General features: G+C 41.4%; 1 protein-coding gene across 2 annotated transcripts in view; it reads left to right on the forward strand.

The window, feature by feature from the left end:
• The window catches only part of A1CF (APOBEC1 complementation factor), a 93,054-nt gene that overhangs the window by 41,602 nt on the left and 34,828 nt on the right, over positions 1-16,624 (forward strand). For both annotated transcript variants that reach the window (XM_027840668.1, XM_027840669.1), the window contains exons 3-4: positions 12,355-12,489; positions 16,279-16,409. In XM_027840668.1, the coding sequence (XP_027696469.1) occupies positions 12,355-12,489; positions 16,279-16,409 (266 nt within the window). The remainder of the gene's footprint in view (positions 1-12,354; positions 12,490-16,278; positions 16,410-16,624) is intronic.

Here is a 16,624-nt window from a genome sequence, read left to right on the forward strand (position 1 = left end):
CTATATCTAGTTTGTGTGGGTGTGATCAATTCACATGTTGTCCCCCCATTAGACTGTGAGCTCCTTGGGGGTGGGGGGAGGGGACTATGTTTTTATCTCCACTGTTTAGCACAGTGCCTGGCAAATAGGAGGCATTTAATACATGCTTGATAGTAATGAGGAGGAGGAGGAGGATCTTCCATAAGGTCACCCCAATGGGAGCTCTATCACCACCACCAAGCCATTTTTTTCCTAGAAATTACCAAATAAATAATTCCGAAAGCCCAGAGGAGAATCATGGGCCTAGAGTTGTCTCCTCCACAGCAGAGCAAATGGAAAAATACTTTGGCATCTATACTCTTCCCCAACCACTGTGCAAAACTGCCAGTGACCAAAATAGTCATCTTCTTGGAAGATAAAATCTAAGCCTTAGCACCTTCTTCTTTGCTTGGTTATCAGTTGCTGCCCATCCCAGGACATTAGCTCATGCACACAATGTATGACCACCAATATCTTAAATAGGTAGCAAAAGTCTCAGGGGCCAGATTGGGCCAGAGGAGCACTAACACACATGTTTCCCTAAGCTCTGTGTCCCAGCCGCCCACACCCCTGGGCTATTTTCAGGCTCCCAAGAATCCCTGTATTCCCTGGCCGGACATGCCAGAGCATGGTGTGGATGTGTCTAAATGGGTGAGCAATTTAAAGTCATTAAAATAGGTAGATGGCATGTACATAGCCCGATGAAGCAAGGAGATCTAGCATACCACACAAGGGAAATGGATCTGTGAGGTTATTTTCACATTCTAGTGACATTAGGTCACTAAACCATCCCTGTCCTCCTCTAGGTGACCTTGAAGGGATTGCTCTGGAGCTTCATGAACTAGGGGTCATTGTGGCCCTCAGAAAAGGAGGAGGGAAAGGTCTTTGCTGTTTGTTCCTACTTGAAGACCCACCTGAATTTCATGGCCTATAGTATTCAGAAGCAAAGAGATGCCATTGGGGCCGGTGCTCCGCTCACAGGCAGCTTCTGGATTCTTAGAGGAAAAAAATCACAACAAATGATCCAGTAGCCTTGTTTATTATGGATAAGTCAACCCACCAAAAAGAAGCTGCATCCCACCCTTAAAACTTAATAGCGGCTTAGTGTGAATATTCAACAACATGGAACGAGAAGTCTGAGGGGACAGAGAGAAGAGTAAAGGTTAAAGTCAGGAACTGGTTAGGATCAAAAAATTTTAGAACTGGAGAAATGCTTAGAACATAGAAAATAAGAGCTGAGAAGGACCTCAGAACATAGAACACAGAATATTTGACCTAGGAGTAACCTGAGAAAATAGATTGTCAGAGACGGGCAGGACTTCAGAACACAGTATATCAGAGCTGGGAGGAATTCAAGCAGATAGAAAGTCAAATCTACAAGGAACCTAGAAACACAGAATGTCAAATCTGGGAGGGATTTTAGAACAGAAAATGTCAGAGATAGGAGGGACACGTGAACATAGAATGTAGGAATCTGAATGAACCTTAGAACATAGGATATCAGAGCTGGAAAAGATTCCAAAAATCTAGAACATGGAACTTGAGAGCTTGGAGGGCCCTCAGAACATTGAACATGGAGTATCAGAACCAGAAGAACACCAGAACATAGAACATGGATGTTAGAGCCGGGAGGAACTTAGGACAAAGAATACAATGTCAGAGCTAAGGCCAACATTAACCTCTCCGGGTCCCCCCAGCTCCTTACAAATGCTTTCCCTTCCAAGGTTACTTTGTTACCCATAGCTATCTATGGGATTACACACACACACACACACACACACACACACACACGCATATACACATGCATTATATATGTGTAAGTATGTAACATGCTTCCCCCCCCTTTAGAAGTAAGCTCAGTGAGGACAGGGACTGATTGGTTTTTGTCTTTGTACCCCCAGTGCTTAGCACACAGTAGGTATTTAATAAATGATTGATTGAGAGGAGACAGAACATAGAACACAAAAGGTCAGAGTAATAAGAGGTCATATAGATCCTGTAGTTCTTCCCATTCATTTTACAGATAAGAAATTGACTCAGAGGGGCAGTGACTTGCCCCAGTTCACTTAATCAGTTACAAAAAATCAGTGAGACAAGACATCTTATAAACATGTGAGCTTTACAATAGTCCTATGACATATAACTGCAGAGTGCTCCATTATTTATCCCCATTTCATAGATGAAGAAACTGAGACTTGGGGAGTGAAGGGGAGAGCAAGCCACTGAAGTGACTTGAGCATGGGCACAAAGTTAATAAGTGTCAGAGGCAGGATGTGAACCTAGTTCTTGTTGACCTCAAGTCCAGGGCTCTTTCCTTTATATCCCTCAGGCTTTCGGCAAAGCTTCAGACTCATTCATGCTCTGCTTTCATTGAGAAGTTCCAAAGACATAGACCTCTTTCTCAAAATGTGGAAGGGGGTCATTGGCCTATTAGCTCACTCAGGAACCAGGCTGAGTCGAGCAAGCTCTAACCAGGCCAAAACCAACATTTTTCCCCAGAGTACATCAGACTGTGACTTTCTATTGCAAAGTAAAGAAACCCTTGGAACTAAGCTGGTGTCATCCCAGTAACTGACCAACTCAGGACCAAGCTCACCAAGTACCCCCTGGAGCCCCTTACTGTTTGAGAGGCTCTCTACCAACAACAATAACAACAACAAAACCCTTCTAACTAACAATCTCTAGGACACAGCCATAAATTTCAGTTGTAGGAAGCTTTTGCCAGTTGCAAAGGTCAACGGAAAAAAATCCATTCCTGACCCCTGGAAGTCTTCAACAATAAGAGGAAATGATTACTTAGTGGAGATTTTGCAATACAGCAACAAACAACAGATCATCAAAAGTCCATCTTTACAAAGATATCAGTTCAAGAACGGAATCACCAGCACTCAAAAACAGCACAGTTCTGATGAAAGTACTGAAGAGGAAGACAAAGAAGGTGACTGCTCAGTTCTCCATCAATTCAGCCACAGATAATTAACATCAGTTGTATTCCAGAAACATTCCTGAATTTGCCATTCTCATTTTGGTCATTAGAAGAAGTAGCATCTCATATTGGTAGTGCTCAGCCTGGAGTCCTGAATACCTAGGTTCATTCCCCACCTCTGAAAGTGACTAGATGTGTGATCATGCTTCACCTCTCTGAAGGATGTCAATTGTTCCCATTTTACAGGTGAGGAAACTGAGGTTTAAAAGCAGTGGATTCCTCCGTGTCATACAAGTCACTGAGTGGCAAAGGTGGGAATTCAAGTCTAGGTTTTCTGAATGCAAATCCGATGCTCTCTTTTTGCTATTTCTGATTTCAGAGCCAGTTTGAGTTACGATGTTAGCACCTCAGGTGAAGGAAGAAGGTCTTAAACAATGAGCCTCTCTAGGTATAAAATAACCATAATCATTCATTTGCCTGGTGTTCTTCTCCACTACAGAACCATAGCATGGATTTCATGATTTTCCGCTCTGTCATTTCAAACTGGAAGGGAGCTTAGAGAGGATCTTTTGATATTCCTAAATCCCCAATCTGAACACGTCCATCGCTTCCCCCCAAATCTTCAATGACTCTGTTGCCTCTGAGACACGATATCGAATCCTCAGCCTGGCTTCGAAAGCTTTCCAAAACACAGCCCCGACTAACCTTTCCCAGCTAATGTCACGTTGCTCTTCCGAGGGCATTCTTTCCCAGTCAGCCTGACTCCTAGTTGTTTCCTGTATATGACATCTCATCTCTAGCCCCTATGCCTTTGCCCAAGTAGCTCCCATACCTAGAGTGAACGCTTTCCTTGCCTCCGCCTAAAGGTCTTCTTTGTCTCTCTCAAAGTATGGCTCCAATGCTCCCCATCCCCTCCCCCAGTTTCCAGTGCTCTTCCCCTCTTCAAAATATTTCACATTTAATGGTTTTTGTACATCTTGTTTCCCCCACAGAATATAAGCTCTTTGAGGGCAAGGACCATTTTGTGTTTGTCTATCTCCAGCACCAAGCACAGTGCCTGATGCATAGTAGGGAAATAATAAGTCTTTGTTGAATTTAGTCCAGTTCCTTCATTTCTCGTATGAGAAGACTGAGGTTCAATGAGGGGAAGGGGAATGGGGCAAGATGTCATAGAAGAAAGAGTGCCCCAGAGGTAAAGTTAGGAATACCTAGATTCAAACCCCACCTCAGATACTTTGTAGCTGTAGGCAAATAATCTCTCTGAGCCTCTGTTTCCCCAAATTTAAAAGGGGGGGGGGATAAAAGCATCTGCCTCAGAGGATTGTTGTGAAAATAAATGAACTAGAAAAGAATAATTTATGTAACACCTTACGGTTTGCAAATTACTTGATGGTTGTTACCTTATTGGATCCTCATAATAACCCAATGAAGTAGATGCCCCTTTTACAAATGAGGAGACTGAGGTTGAGGGAAGTTAAGTGACTTGCCTGGGATCACACAGCTAGTAAGTATCTTGAGGCAGGATTTGAACTCAGGTCTTCCTGATTCCAAGTCCAGTGTTCTATCCACTGCAATAGCACCTATCTTCCATGAGGTAACTATAGATATGTAAAGCACTTTAGAAATCTTCAATTGTGTTATTAACATCATGTCATATTGTTATCCTAGAGCGTTAGAGGTGGAATGAGTCCTTAGAGAGGATCTTGTCTGAAGCCTCTCATGTTACACATGAAGAAACTGAGATCTAGAAAGGGGAAGGAATTAATATAACGGGATTTTATTGATCTGGAACTGATAAGGACCTTAGGAACAGGCTAGTCCAATCCCCTCACGGCCCAGAGAGCTCAGGCATCTTGCCCAAGGTCCTTAGGTAGCAAGTGTCCAAATCCAATTTGAACCCAGATTCAATGACTCTAGATACTATACCACATTGGATCCTAGGATCATAGGTTGTCTGCCTATCCCAATCCCAGCCCCCAATCTATCAGACAAAGAAACCAAAAAGGGCCAGAAGATGAGTAGGAACTTACCCAAATTTCTAGGGCTAGTTAAGTGACAAAGCCAGGACTAGTGCCTACCTGCTTTGACTTCCGTACTCATGTGGCTTCTACATGAGATTCAGTATGAAGGCTTTATACAATGCAGACCCAGCTAAAATGTGTCAATGTTTAACGTGTATAGGGTCATAAATTCGGAGCCGGAAGGGACCTGAGAGGTCACTGAGTGCATCCCCCTCATTTTGCAGTTGAGGTAATGGAAGTCACTTAAGGCTAAGCTACTTTCACAAGGTCACATAGATAGTGTCAGAGGTGGGTGTCCAAATGCTGCCTGAAGCTCAGGCTCTTTCCATTTCACCACACTGCCTCCTGTAGATTAGAACTGACTGCATCTCTCACAGCTCTGTAACCTGGCCAAAGCTTCCCAGTAAAATCAGTCAGCATGACACCTCCAGTGCCGTGCCTTCCTTGCCAGTCTCTGACTCTGTCCATCCTCACCTCTGTTCTTCAATCCCTGAATTCCACTTTTCTTCTTAGGCTCCATTTCCACTCGCTCTCCTTTTGGGAGTGTCATGGACGCCATTCACGCTGCATGCTCAAGTCTGGCACTGAGCTATCTGTGCCCTCACCAGGATGGAGGATTCCTCCAGTGAGCTGATTATACCCCACCCCAGGGACTCTCATCCTCACCCAAGGGGTCCACCCAACTTTCTGGGGGCCTTCCTCACTTCCTCTTGACATTGGGTGGAGGCCAGGGGAGCACAAGCACAATCCTGCTGGTTATCTCATGCCAGCACCAGTGACCAGCCCATCTTTTTATCCATTGTGCATCTCTTTCCCCAATAAAGATCATTACCATCCCAAAGGATTTATGCACCATGCAATTTGTGCTTTGTAGAACATCACAGTCTTCAGATAAGACAATTGTAAAGGTCCCAGATGGTAACAGAAAGGCACAAGGTGGCTGATGTCTACAGTGGGTTGTCAAAAATGACTTACATGACAGAAATAGTATAAAAATATTATTGCAGTCACAGAGGGGAAGAAAAGGAAATGGGGAAGACCTTCATCAAGAGGCAGGAACAACAGGTGGACGGACCCAGAGCTATGCTGGTTTCCTCAGAACATAAACAGAGTAAGAGAGAGACTTCCTATGTGTTGACAGAACACTCTGTGGAGGAAATTTTTAAAAAAAAGATATATCCATAATTGAACCGGATCACAGAATTTCAGACCTGAAACAAACGCCAAGAGCCATGTACTTTATATGTGATCTGTATTAGTTTATCGGTGACGATTTTGTTCCTCCACCACCCTGTGGAGTAAAAGTGCCTTGAGGGGAGGCACTATTTCCTTTCTTATCTGTGTAACAGCAGTGTCTCACACACAGAATCCTGCCAATAGTAGCTGCATAGCAAATACTATTGAAGGAGGGCATGTAGTGTAGACAATACCTGAGCAAGAATCCCTTCTAAAACATCATACCCCACAAATTGGGGGATGGTCAGAAGAGTCCTTACTGGTTTGGGGATCAGAGGATCTGTATTCAAAGCCAACCTATATCACTGACTGCCAAGTGCCCTTGGGCAAATCCCTTGGCTTCCACAGACCTCAGTTTCCTCATCTTTCAAATGAAGGGGTTTGAGATGGCCGATGAGGTTGCTTCCACCTTTGAACCTATGAGCGTTTGACCCTGAATAATCACTCAGCCTTTGTTTGAAGAACTCCAGTGAAGACCACACATCCAGGACAGTCCGTTCAGATGTTGGGTAGCTCAGGATGACAAAGTGTGGATGAACTGCATGTCATCTGTTAGATTGTAAGCGCTCAGAGGACAGGGACTGCTTTATGCCCCTTTGGCATCCCCAGGCTTAGCCAGGCACATAACAGGCTCTTAATAAATGTTTATTGACTAATTGGTCTGATTGACCTGCCAAAGTAGAAGGGGTCCCAGCACCAGTAGAGTCATGGATCCGTAAAAGTATTAATAGATAAAGAAGGAAATTCCTGACACCAGGTGGATGACCTTCGGTAAGCCACAGCTGCTCACAAGGAATGAGTAGAAAGTGGACAGGCTGGGAAGTCACCCACACCTCAAACTCCCTTGATGACACATCACACTTTGGTGTTCCTGTGGCAAATCACTCTGAACCTCAGTTCCCTTATCTGCAAAATGAGAGGGTTGGATTAGATCACCCCAAAGCTCCCTGTCTCTAAATCGATGATCGTTTGACTAGTTTTCTGAAGAAAGTTGTGTCTAAGAATAAAAAGATGAGCCAAGTGGCTTCTAAAAGCTGTTATGGTCTCATGGTGAAAGTTGGGCAGCTAGGTGATATAGGGTCAGTACTGAATAAAGACTTGAGTTCAAATCCTGACTCAGATACTAACTAGCTGAGTGACCCTGGGCAAGTCACATAGTTCCCTAACCTCTCAGGGTTGTCATGGAAATCAAATAAGATAGCCTATGTAAAGTGCTTTGTGATTTCTTAAAGGGCTATATAAATTCTAGCTATTATTAATATTGTTACCAGTATTATTATAATTCTCTAACAGAAGTCATTTCCTAATATGTTTAACATTTCAACCTTATATAGAATCTAATTTTAAAGACAACAGCCACTTGAGGGGGGGAGGTGAGAAATACCGAGAGGGAACCTCAGATTTTGGATGTTTAACCCACTTGGAGTGGAAGAGTTTTCTGTTGCTTGACATTAGAGGGTTGCAAAGACTTTTTTGGACCCCTGTGAGTGCTCAATGAACATTTCTGCCTTAAAAGAAATGATATCTAGTTTTCTTTGGGCACTGCTAGGCTTCCTATTAATACAGCAATCCTGTTCTGGGGAGTGTGTCATTTGAGAAGGACTTTAGCTGGTAAAAGGTAGTTTTAAATTGGCTTTGGCTATTTACATCCCTTGATTTATAAAAATAGGGCCCAAAGACCCAAAGTTCCAGGCCTTATCTGTCGTCAATGGGCAATGGAGGGCTGTTCTCTGTCCTCATGCGACTCATTTTCCACACCTGTCTTTCGTAGGCCTTGGCAAATTCCAAACAGCAGAGAGGGCAGCACTCACATGGCACACTGCCCCCCCCCACGTGTTGAGTTAGCAGTATCTCTGGGCCTGCCAGGGGCTTTACCGACCTCAAAAGATCCCCTGGTCTTTTTTTCCTGGTGGCAAGAGAAGCCACACCAAGACTTAGTGGGGAGGAGGTATCCTGAGGCTTCCCATCCAATCATTTGTTTTCCTAAGAAGCCCAAGCCTTCTATGTCCATGTACTTGGCTGGAAGGGGCCCAGCAATGGCAAGGGACTTTCCCAGACACACATGACACCATTTTGGTGGTGCAGTTTTTAGCAGTTGGGGCAAGTCAAGAATGGCCCGGCTTGTTGATTGCCTCTCTATTTTAGACAGTCATAAGATATAAATCAAGTTAGATGACAATTCTAGAAAATCAATGTTACCTACCAGTGGATGGAATTCTGGTATCTAGACTAGAGAAAAATGGAAAGGAGAGCTGGGGTTGGGTGGTAAGGGTGTGGAGGGGAAGGAGAAAGGGGGGAAGGGAAATTTTTTGAAATTTTGAAATCTTCAAAAATCATACTCAGTTGATTCCAATGCTTCATTGAATGTCAAAATTCAACTCAATTCCTCTCCCATTTATTAAGCCCCTACTATATGCCAGGCACTATGCTAGGTTTGGGGAATATGAGGGAAAAAAAGAAACAGTCCTTGTAACAAAGAAACATATATTCCACTGGGTGGGAGATGGGGTGGGGGGATGGTAGGAGGGTTGCAGATGCAACACGGCCACAGCTAAGTCTAGTACAAAGAAAACTGAAAAGGAAGAAAATGTTGACTCTGGGGGAATCAGGAAAGATTTCATAGACAAAGCAATGCTTATGCTGAGCCTTGACAAGTGACTTATAAAACGATGTGCTCAGAATAAAATTTCATTCTCTGAATTAAGAGACATGTTTGCGGAATATATGTGTGTGCTTCAACTGTGTCATGAGCACTTGTACCCCTCAAAGTTTTGTGACTATTGCAGAATAAACCAATGTGACTTTGCTTCCTTGGGCTTCAATTTCCTTACATGTAAAATTTGGTGGGGGTAGGATTCAGACCAGATGATCTCTGAGATCTTTTCTAGGTCAAGATTTATGATCTATAGATCTTATTTCAAATTCCCTAGGAGGCTAATAGCTTTAAGAAACATGTCATGTTGCTTCATAAAATGGAGATATTTTTTGTACCATAAAATATTTTTTCTTCTTCAGGTAAATATTGGGGGTACATGTTGACTGTATCTAGAAATGGCGAAAGGACATGGTGAAAATTTTCTGAAGATGTTTGGCACTAAAAGAATAGTATAGTGGATAAGGCATTGGACTTGCAGTCAGGAAGACCTAGGTTCAAACACTGCTTCCTCAATTTCCTAGCTATGACCCTGAGCAAATGATTTCATTTTCTGAATTCTGGTTTCTTTTTCTGTAAAATGGGACAACAACATCTACAACCTGCCTCACAAGGGTGTGAGACTCAGATGAGATCACCAGCACTCTGGAAACATCATTTGTGACTAATTGTCATGTAAGTCTAGGCTTTTGAACATCCAGGAGTGTTTTGTTAGAATAAAGTAAATCACTTGTCACATTACCAAAATGGAGATTTTGTAATTAGGCCCAAATATAGAGAAAGAATGAAGGCATAAAAATCTGCAAGCAAACTTAAATATTTAACGTAGCAGAAATGAATCCAGTTTCATTGAAGTCAAAAGTTAAAATTAAAACATGAGAAACACTCCCATCTCCGCTCCCTGCTATATTTGAAATAATTACATCAGAGTGTATTTTAAAATCATAATTAGTCCTCACCATTAGCATCATTCAAACAACATTAACCCACTACTTCATAAAGCAACACTCTGAATAAGAAAGCTGTGCAAGCCAACAGGATGAGGACAAGCCCTGACATGATTTAGTAGCTAGAGGATCTTGGTTTTAAACAACTAATGCCAATTTCATACAGTCCCCATGGCATGGTGGATAGGATATTAGCCTTAAATCCAGAAAGATTCACTTTCAAAGAAGCACAGAATGTGAGGACTGGGGGGAGTGCCATGGTCATCAAGTTTAACCCATGTCAGTATAAGCTCCCTAGTCAGTGGTTATATATTCTGTGCTTGAAGACCTCCAAGGACTGGCTCAAATTCAAGTGTTGCCCTTGACATTCACTAGCCGTGTGACACTGGAGAAGTCAGTTTGTTTCTCTAAAGACTAAATGTCATTTATTGAGTCAGAGATGGATTGAGCTCTCCCTGGAGGGAGTTGTCATGCTGGGAGCTGACCCCACTGGTGAAATCACAGATTCTCCTTGTGTGCCACCAATGAAAATTTGAGAAAATTTGTAGTTCTCACTAGGAAAGTTCAGCCACTCAACATCTCTGTTTTGTTCTAAGGAGTTCCAAAGATTCTAGGGCTAGTGGGGAGGTCTTTTGTCCAACCTCCACATGTTATAAATGAGACAACTGAGGCCCTCAGCAGGCAAGTGGATTGGCCAAGATTACTCAGGCCCTAAGGAGTAGAACCTGCCTTACAACTCAGGCCTTCTCGCTAAAGCTAGTTCTATTTCCATTGGGCTACATGGTGTGAGCGCAATGGTTCAGCTTTGGGGGGCTCTGGGGCATGGAACCAAGGTTGTAGTTGGGGAAGTTGGAAACTGGGCATGGAAGGAGCTTCCCCCCATACCCTCCTATGAATGCCATGGGGTGACTGCCTTTCTAAATTCATTGGTTTCTATACTTCTGGACTGAAATGGCAGTAAGAACCCTTTAAATTATCACTCTAAATTTCTGCCTTGGAATAGTATCCAGTTACTCCATACTAGTTGTGTATCTGCTTGTTTGTTATGTAGAAAAATCAAGGCACAGGAAGGGGAGATGTTTTCCCCCATATTAGCCTATAAATCCTATGAGGGCAGGGACTATACTGTATCAAAACTTTATATCCGGTTAAACATCTAATGTAGGTATTTTAAATAGATGTTTGTTGATTAAATGAATAAATATGGCACAATAGCTCTTTCTGTGGTGGCAAAGACTGAAAAACTCAGGGAATGTCCACCTATCAATGGGGGAATGACTGAACAAATGATGGTACACATGAATGTGATGGAATACTATTTTATTATAAGAAAGGTTGAAGGGGATGGTTTCAGAGAATTCTGGGAAGACTTGTATGGACTGATGCAGAGGTTAGCAGACCCAAGAGAGCAATTTATACAATTACAACAATAAATTCTGATCAACACAATGACTGACCGCAACTCCAGAGGACTCGACACAAAGCACACTGCCTACCACTCTGAGAGCAAACTAAGATACATGGAGTGGAGCCAGGGGGAACGTGGCTAATGTAGGCATTTGTTTTGCTTGATTACATCTTTGTAATTAAGGTGTTTTATTTTTCAGTGGGCAGTGGAGATGGGGTGAGAGAAAAAGTAGAACTTCATGAAAAAGAAAATAAAGTTGAATTTTAAAAACTGCAATAACAAAAAATGGCATGATACATTGGAAAGATATATGGAGTCAGAGGACCAAGGTTCAAATCTGACCTTTGCCACTTACTCCCTGTGTGACACTGAAGAAGTCACTTAACATCTCTAGGACTTAGTTTCCACATCTGAAAAACTTAAGAGATTGGATGAAATGGTGCCCAACTCTAAATCTGTTAGTTCTAAACATCATACATGCTAAAGCCTTCATTATAATGCCTTCACATATCCATAAACCAAAGCTCAAAAAATAATAATCATTATTGTTATTATCATCATCATCACCATTTATATAGAATTCTAAGTTCTGAAATAGTATAGCAAATAGATTTATTATCCCATTTTATCATTAAAATAACCTGGGAGATAGGTTCTATTATTATCCTTGTTTTATATATAGAAAGCAATTAGATAGCAGTTAAATGAATTACTTGTCCATCGCCACACATTTAGGAACTGTTTAAGGCCAGATTTGAACTCAGGTCTTGCTAACTCCAGGCCTTGCAGTCTTATCTACTTTGCCACCTTAGCTGCATGGGTCCAGTTCTTGGATATAATATTTAATAGTTGCGTGACATTAGGTTCATTACTTCAACTCAGTTTCCTCAGATATAAAATGAGGAGAACGGACTAGATCGTATGTCAGGTGTCTTCCAGTTCTGAATCTATAATCATATGGCCAATAAAGCTAGGGTTAGAACTCAAATCATTGAGGTTGTATTGGATGCTCTGACCAACAGAGCCTCTGTCTTCTTTTTGCAATAATACCATATGTGCTATACACTGTGATATAATTCTATAAAGAGAACAGAGATGAAGTATCTCATACTAAGTTTCTTTTCCCTTCTTCCCTCCCCTTGCAGGAAAATGGACAAAGAAAATATGGCGGACCTCCCCCTGGCTGGGATGCTGCACCTCCAGAACGGGGCTGTGAAATTTTTGTTGGAAAACTCCCCCGGGACCTTTTTGAGGATGAGCTCATCCCACTTTGTGAAAAAGTGAGTTGTGGTCCTTTCTATAATCTACCCACTGTCATCTCATCTCAGGCAGTCTCTGGGCCAACTGTTTTCCTCTGAGCCTCCCTCTGCCCTGTTCTTCACTGGCTCTCCAGCCTCCACCTACTTCTCCCTAATTGTGGGTCTCCCTTGAGGCTCAGATGTCAGCCTCCTGGTCTTGGGCCCTGATACTTACTCCCAGCTCCTGTTCCCCTTTTTAATGCCTCCTCAATTTCCATCACCATCACCAGTCCTGGCTTTTCCGTTGGATTCCATTTGCCTTTGGGACATCTCTACTTAGAGATGTCACTTTTCTGGTCACTTCTTATTCAACATGTCCAAACTCATTCTAATATTTTCTTTGAAAAAAAAAGAGGTAATATAAACTAATTTCAAGGTTTTGTCGCTGTACTTGAAGAATAAAATCACATTCATAGGATGCTTTTTTTAATTAAAGCAATTGATCATTGATGAAACTTTCCTGCATGCATTGATGGGAGAGGGGAGAAGAAGCCTCTCATTTCTATAGCAATTCAAGTTTACAAAGCTCTTTCCACATAGCTTGCTGCCTCTTCCTTTAAAAACTCCTTTGTCGTAGGCACTGTTCTGTTATTCATACCCTCGGTTCCTAACATGGTGCCTGGCATTGTTGTCCCTTCTATCTCCACAGTATCTCTTACATCTTTCACTTTCTCTCCACTCACTTGTAAGATGGTATGTCCAACTCAACAGTTTAGCTTTCATCAACCTCTTGCCCAGATTATTTCTGAAACCTCATTCTTCCAGGGCCGCTTGGCTAAATCATCTGTGTTCCTTTTCCAGTGGTCGTCCCTACAGCAGGTAGAATGATATTTCTGATTTGTAGATCTGACCATGTCACTCCCCTACTCAGCAAACTCCTATGTTCCCTATTAGTTCTAGAATAAAAGCAACCTTCCTAGTTTGGTAATTCAAGTCTTCCACAGTCTGGTACTATCCTACCTACCCAGACTTAGCACAGATCATTCCCTTCACTCACTCTCTGATCTGACCGATGTAGCTTATTTACCCTTCCCCACAGACAACACTCCATCTCCCATCTCCAAGCCTTTCACCAGATTGTTCCCATGCCTGGAATGTGCTCCCTCCTCATTTCTGCCTTTTAGACTCTCTAGATTCCATCAAGGATCATTTCATGTCACCTGCACATAATATCATCCTACCATCATTTTGTATTTACTCTGCGTGTGTTTTGTAATTACTTGTATATATTTGCATTTCCTTTACATGTTTTCCCCAATGGAAAGTAATCACTCTAAGGACAGGGACCATTCCATTTTTGTCTTTTTAGCCTGAGTTTAGCACAGTACTTGGTGCATAATGTTTCAGAAATGCTTCTTGAATGTTGACTGTGCATAGTTATTTGTATAACATCTCCCCATTGGAATATAAGCTCTTTGAGGGTAGAAACTCTTTCTTTTTTTTCTCTTTTTTTTGTATTTGTGCAGGTTAGCCAACAGTGCTAGCACATAAAAAAGGTTTAATAAATAGTTTTTGTAAATTTCTTTTTTATTACACTATGTTATGGAAATTCTTATTTTATTCCATAAATTTAAAAAATAAACTTAAATTTAATAAAAGAATAAAATTAACAAAACCAGAAAAATATTGATTTTTGATTGAATGAATGTTTTGAAATGAAATGTCTATTAAACAAATATGAGAACTGACAGAGAGCAAATTATATGGGGCACAGTTAGATAAAGGCAAAGCAAAGATTTGGGAAAACATTTATAGCGATTGCGAGAAGAGCAAATTTGACATTTAAATTATGCAAAGAACCAATCCTATTCCAGGAAAACACAAAATCACTATTGGAAAAATGTTTAAAGACTATAAATAGACAATCAACAGAAGAATAAATTATAAACACTTTTAAAACTTTTCAAGCTCTCTAATGAAAAATGCAAATTGAAACCATCTCCAATATCAGCTCAAACCAATCAAATTGACCCCTTTCCCCCCCCAAAAAAATTAGCTAAACCCAGTGTAGGTAGGACTGGGGCAAAACAAATGCAGGAGAGTGGAGTGGAAAGATCACTGCATTTGCTGTCTGAGAACCAAGGCTCAAGTTCTTAGCTGTGTGAGTTTGGACAAATCATTTAACTTCTCTGAGGCTCAGTTTCTGCTGTTAGCAAATTACGGGTTTCAGTTAGATGATCTCTATGACTCTTTCCATCTCCAGCATTCAATGAATTTCTTATGCTTTGCTGGCAAAATTTCAAACTGCTGGGATTGTTCTGGAGAATAATCTGGCTAAACATTCCAAATGATTACCACAATAACCATTCCCTTTGACCCAATAATTTTATTTAGGGGAAATAAATTTTTAAAAGAATTGTCAAAATTATTCAAAAGAATATTCTGTTCTAATATATTTATATTAACATCTGTAACTGGAGGGGGGAGAGACTTGGGGTACTATTTTATTTGTTTTATTCTGAACTTAAGAAATAAAACAAGCATTAATTGTGGAATGGCTAAACAATCTGGTTTTTCAATGTAATCAAATACCATGCTACTACTACCATTAGAATATAAAGAAATGTGAAAAGATTCAAAATAATGTGAAGAAAGCAGATTTAAATCAGTATATGGATTAATTGTATCTATGTAAAAGGAAGTATGCATATATATTTATATTCATATATGTATCTATGCAAATCAGTTACAAGTGTAAATTTAATTTAGTTTGATGTTTAAAGTTACATTTGTGCGTTACTTTTTTTCAAAGGATGATAGTGGCTTGCTCCCAGCTGTTTCTCTGACAGCTGTCTTCATCAACTAGCAACTTTGCTTTATATGGAAATGAGGATAGAAATAGGTCAGACGCAGAAGTCACCACAACTGTAATTAGGAATGTTTGTGCCTGGGGCAAGGGCCACAGACTACAGCGGTTGGGGGTGGGAGAGGAGGTGGGACATAAGGGGTTTGGGGGAGGAGCAGAGACCATGAAATACCAACATAGGAAGGCTGCTATAGAGAATTGGAGTTGAGCTAGGGAGGTGCTATCGTTCTAGGACCTCAAAGGTCTGTAAGGATTGTTAACAATGTCAAAACTTGGCACTCTGTGACAAAGTGCTGGTAGCCCCACCCTAGTTCCATTTCTGGTTGGTACACTCAAAATTGGTGTCCTTTTCTCTAAATTTATGGTTAGTTGATATTTTGTATTTCTTGTTATTTGTATCTCCTTTCACAGAGAAGAAAATTATGGGATCATAAGATTTTTACCTGGAGAGGGTCTTCGAGGCGGTCTAGTCCAACCTAATTTTTCCACTGAGGAAACTGAGGCCCAAAAGAGTGATATGACTTATCAAAGTCATACAGGCCATTAGTGACATTGCAAGGAACCAAATATAGAACTGCTAACTCCAAATGCAGAGCTTTTTCCTAAATAAAAAAAGAGTCAGCATCTCCAGAGATTCAAATTCTATCTTTAGGGGGAAGGACCCAGTCAATTTCTGGAACTAGGACTTTTGCTGAGGAGTGCACTTTAATGTCCGTCCAGCATTCTGAAAATGTATCTAGGTCCCCCCCCCACTCCACCCCACCCCATTACCGCCATCTCCTGATAAAGGATGCTTCAGCCTAGGCATAGAAGGAATCGAGAACCAGCCATGAAGCTGACTTAACCAAGAACCGATCCCCCAGAACACAGATGCCAAGCTGAGAATAGAAAGGGCTTTGGGATCACATGGGATCCCAACCTGGTGTTGAAAGGTTAAGGCTTCTCTCTGTTTTGTATTTGTATAGTTTGGTAAAATCTATGAAATGAGGATGATGATGGACTTTAATGGAAATAACCGAGGCTACGCTTTCGTCACGTTCTCCAACAAGCAGGAGGCCAAAAATGCCATCAAGCAGCTGAATAATTATGAAATTAGGTAAGACTCCTCTCATTGCATATCATCATGACTGCACCATCAGGGGGTTCCATCCATCTGACTGTGAGCATGAATCAACTTGGCATAATGGTCGGTGTGCTGCCACTGGGGTCAAGAAGGACCTGGGCTCATATCCCATCTCAATTATCCACTAACAATGAAGACAGGTCAATGGCATTGTTTAATTATCTATAAAATGGAGATAAGAAGGAAGA

The sequence above is a fragment of the Vombatus ursinus genome, unplaced genomic scaffold, assembly GCF_900497805.2.
Source record: "Vombatus ursinus unplaced genomic scaffold, bare-nosed wombat genome assembly UNPS02014847.1, whole genome shotgun sequence".
NCBI classification, from domain to species: Eukaryota; Metazoa; Chordata; class Mammalia; order Diprotodontia; family Vombatidae; genus Vombatus; species Vombatus ursinus.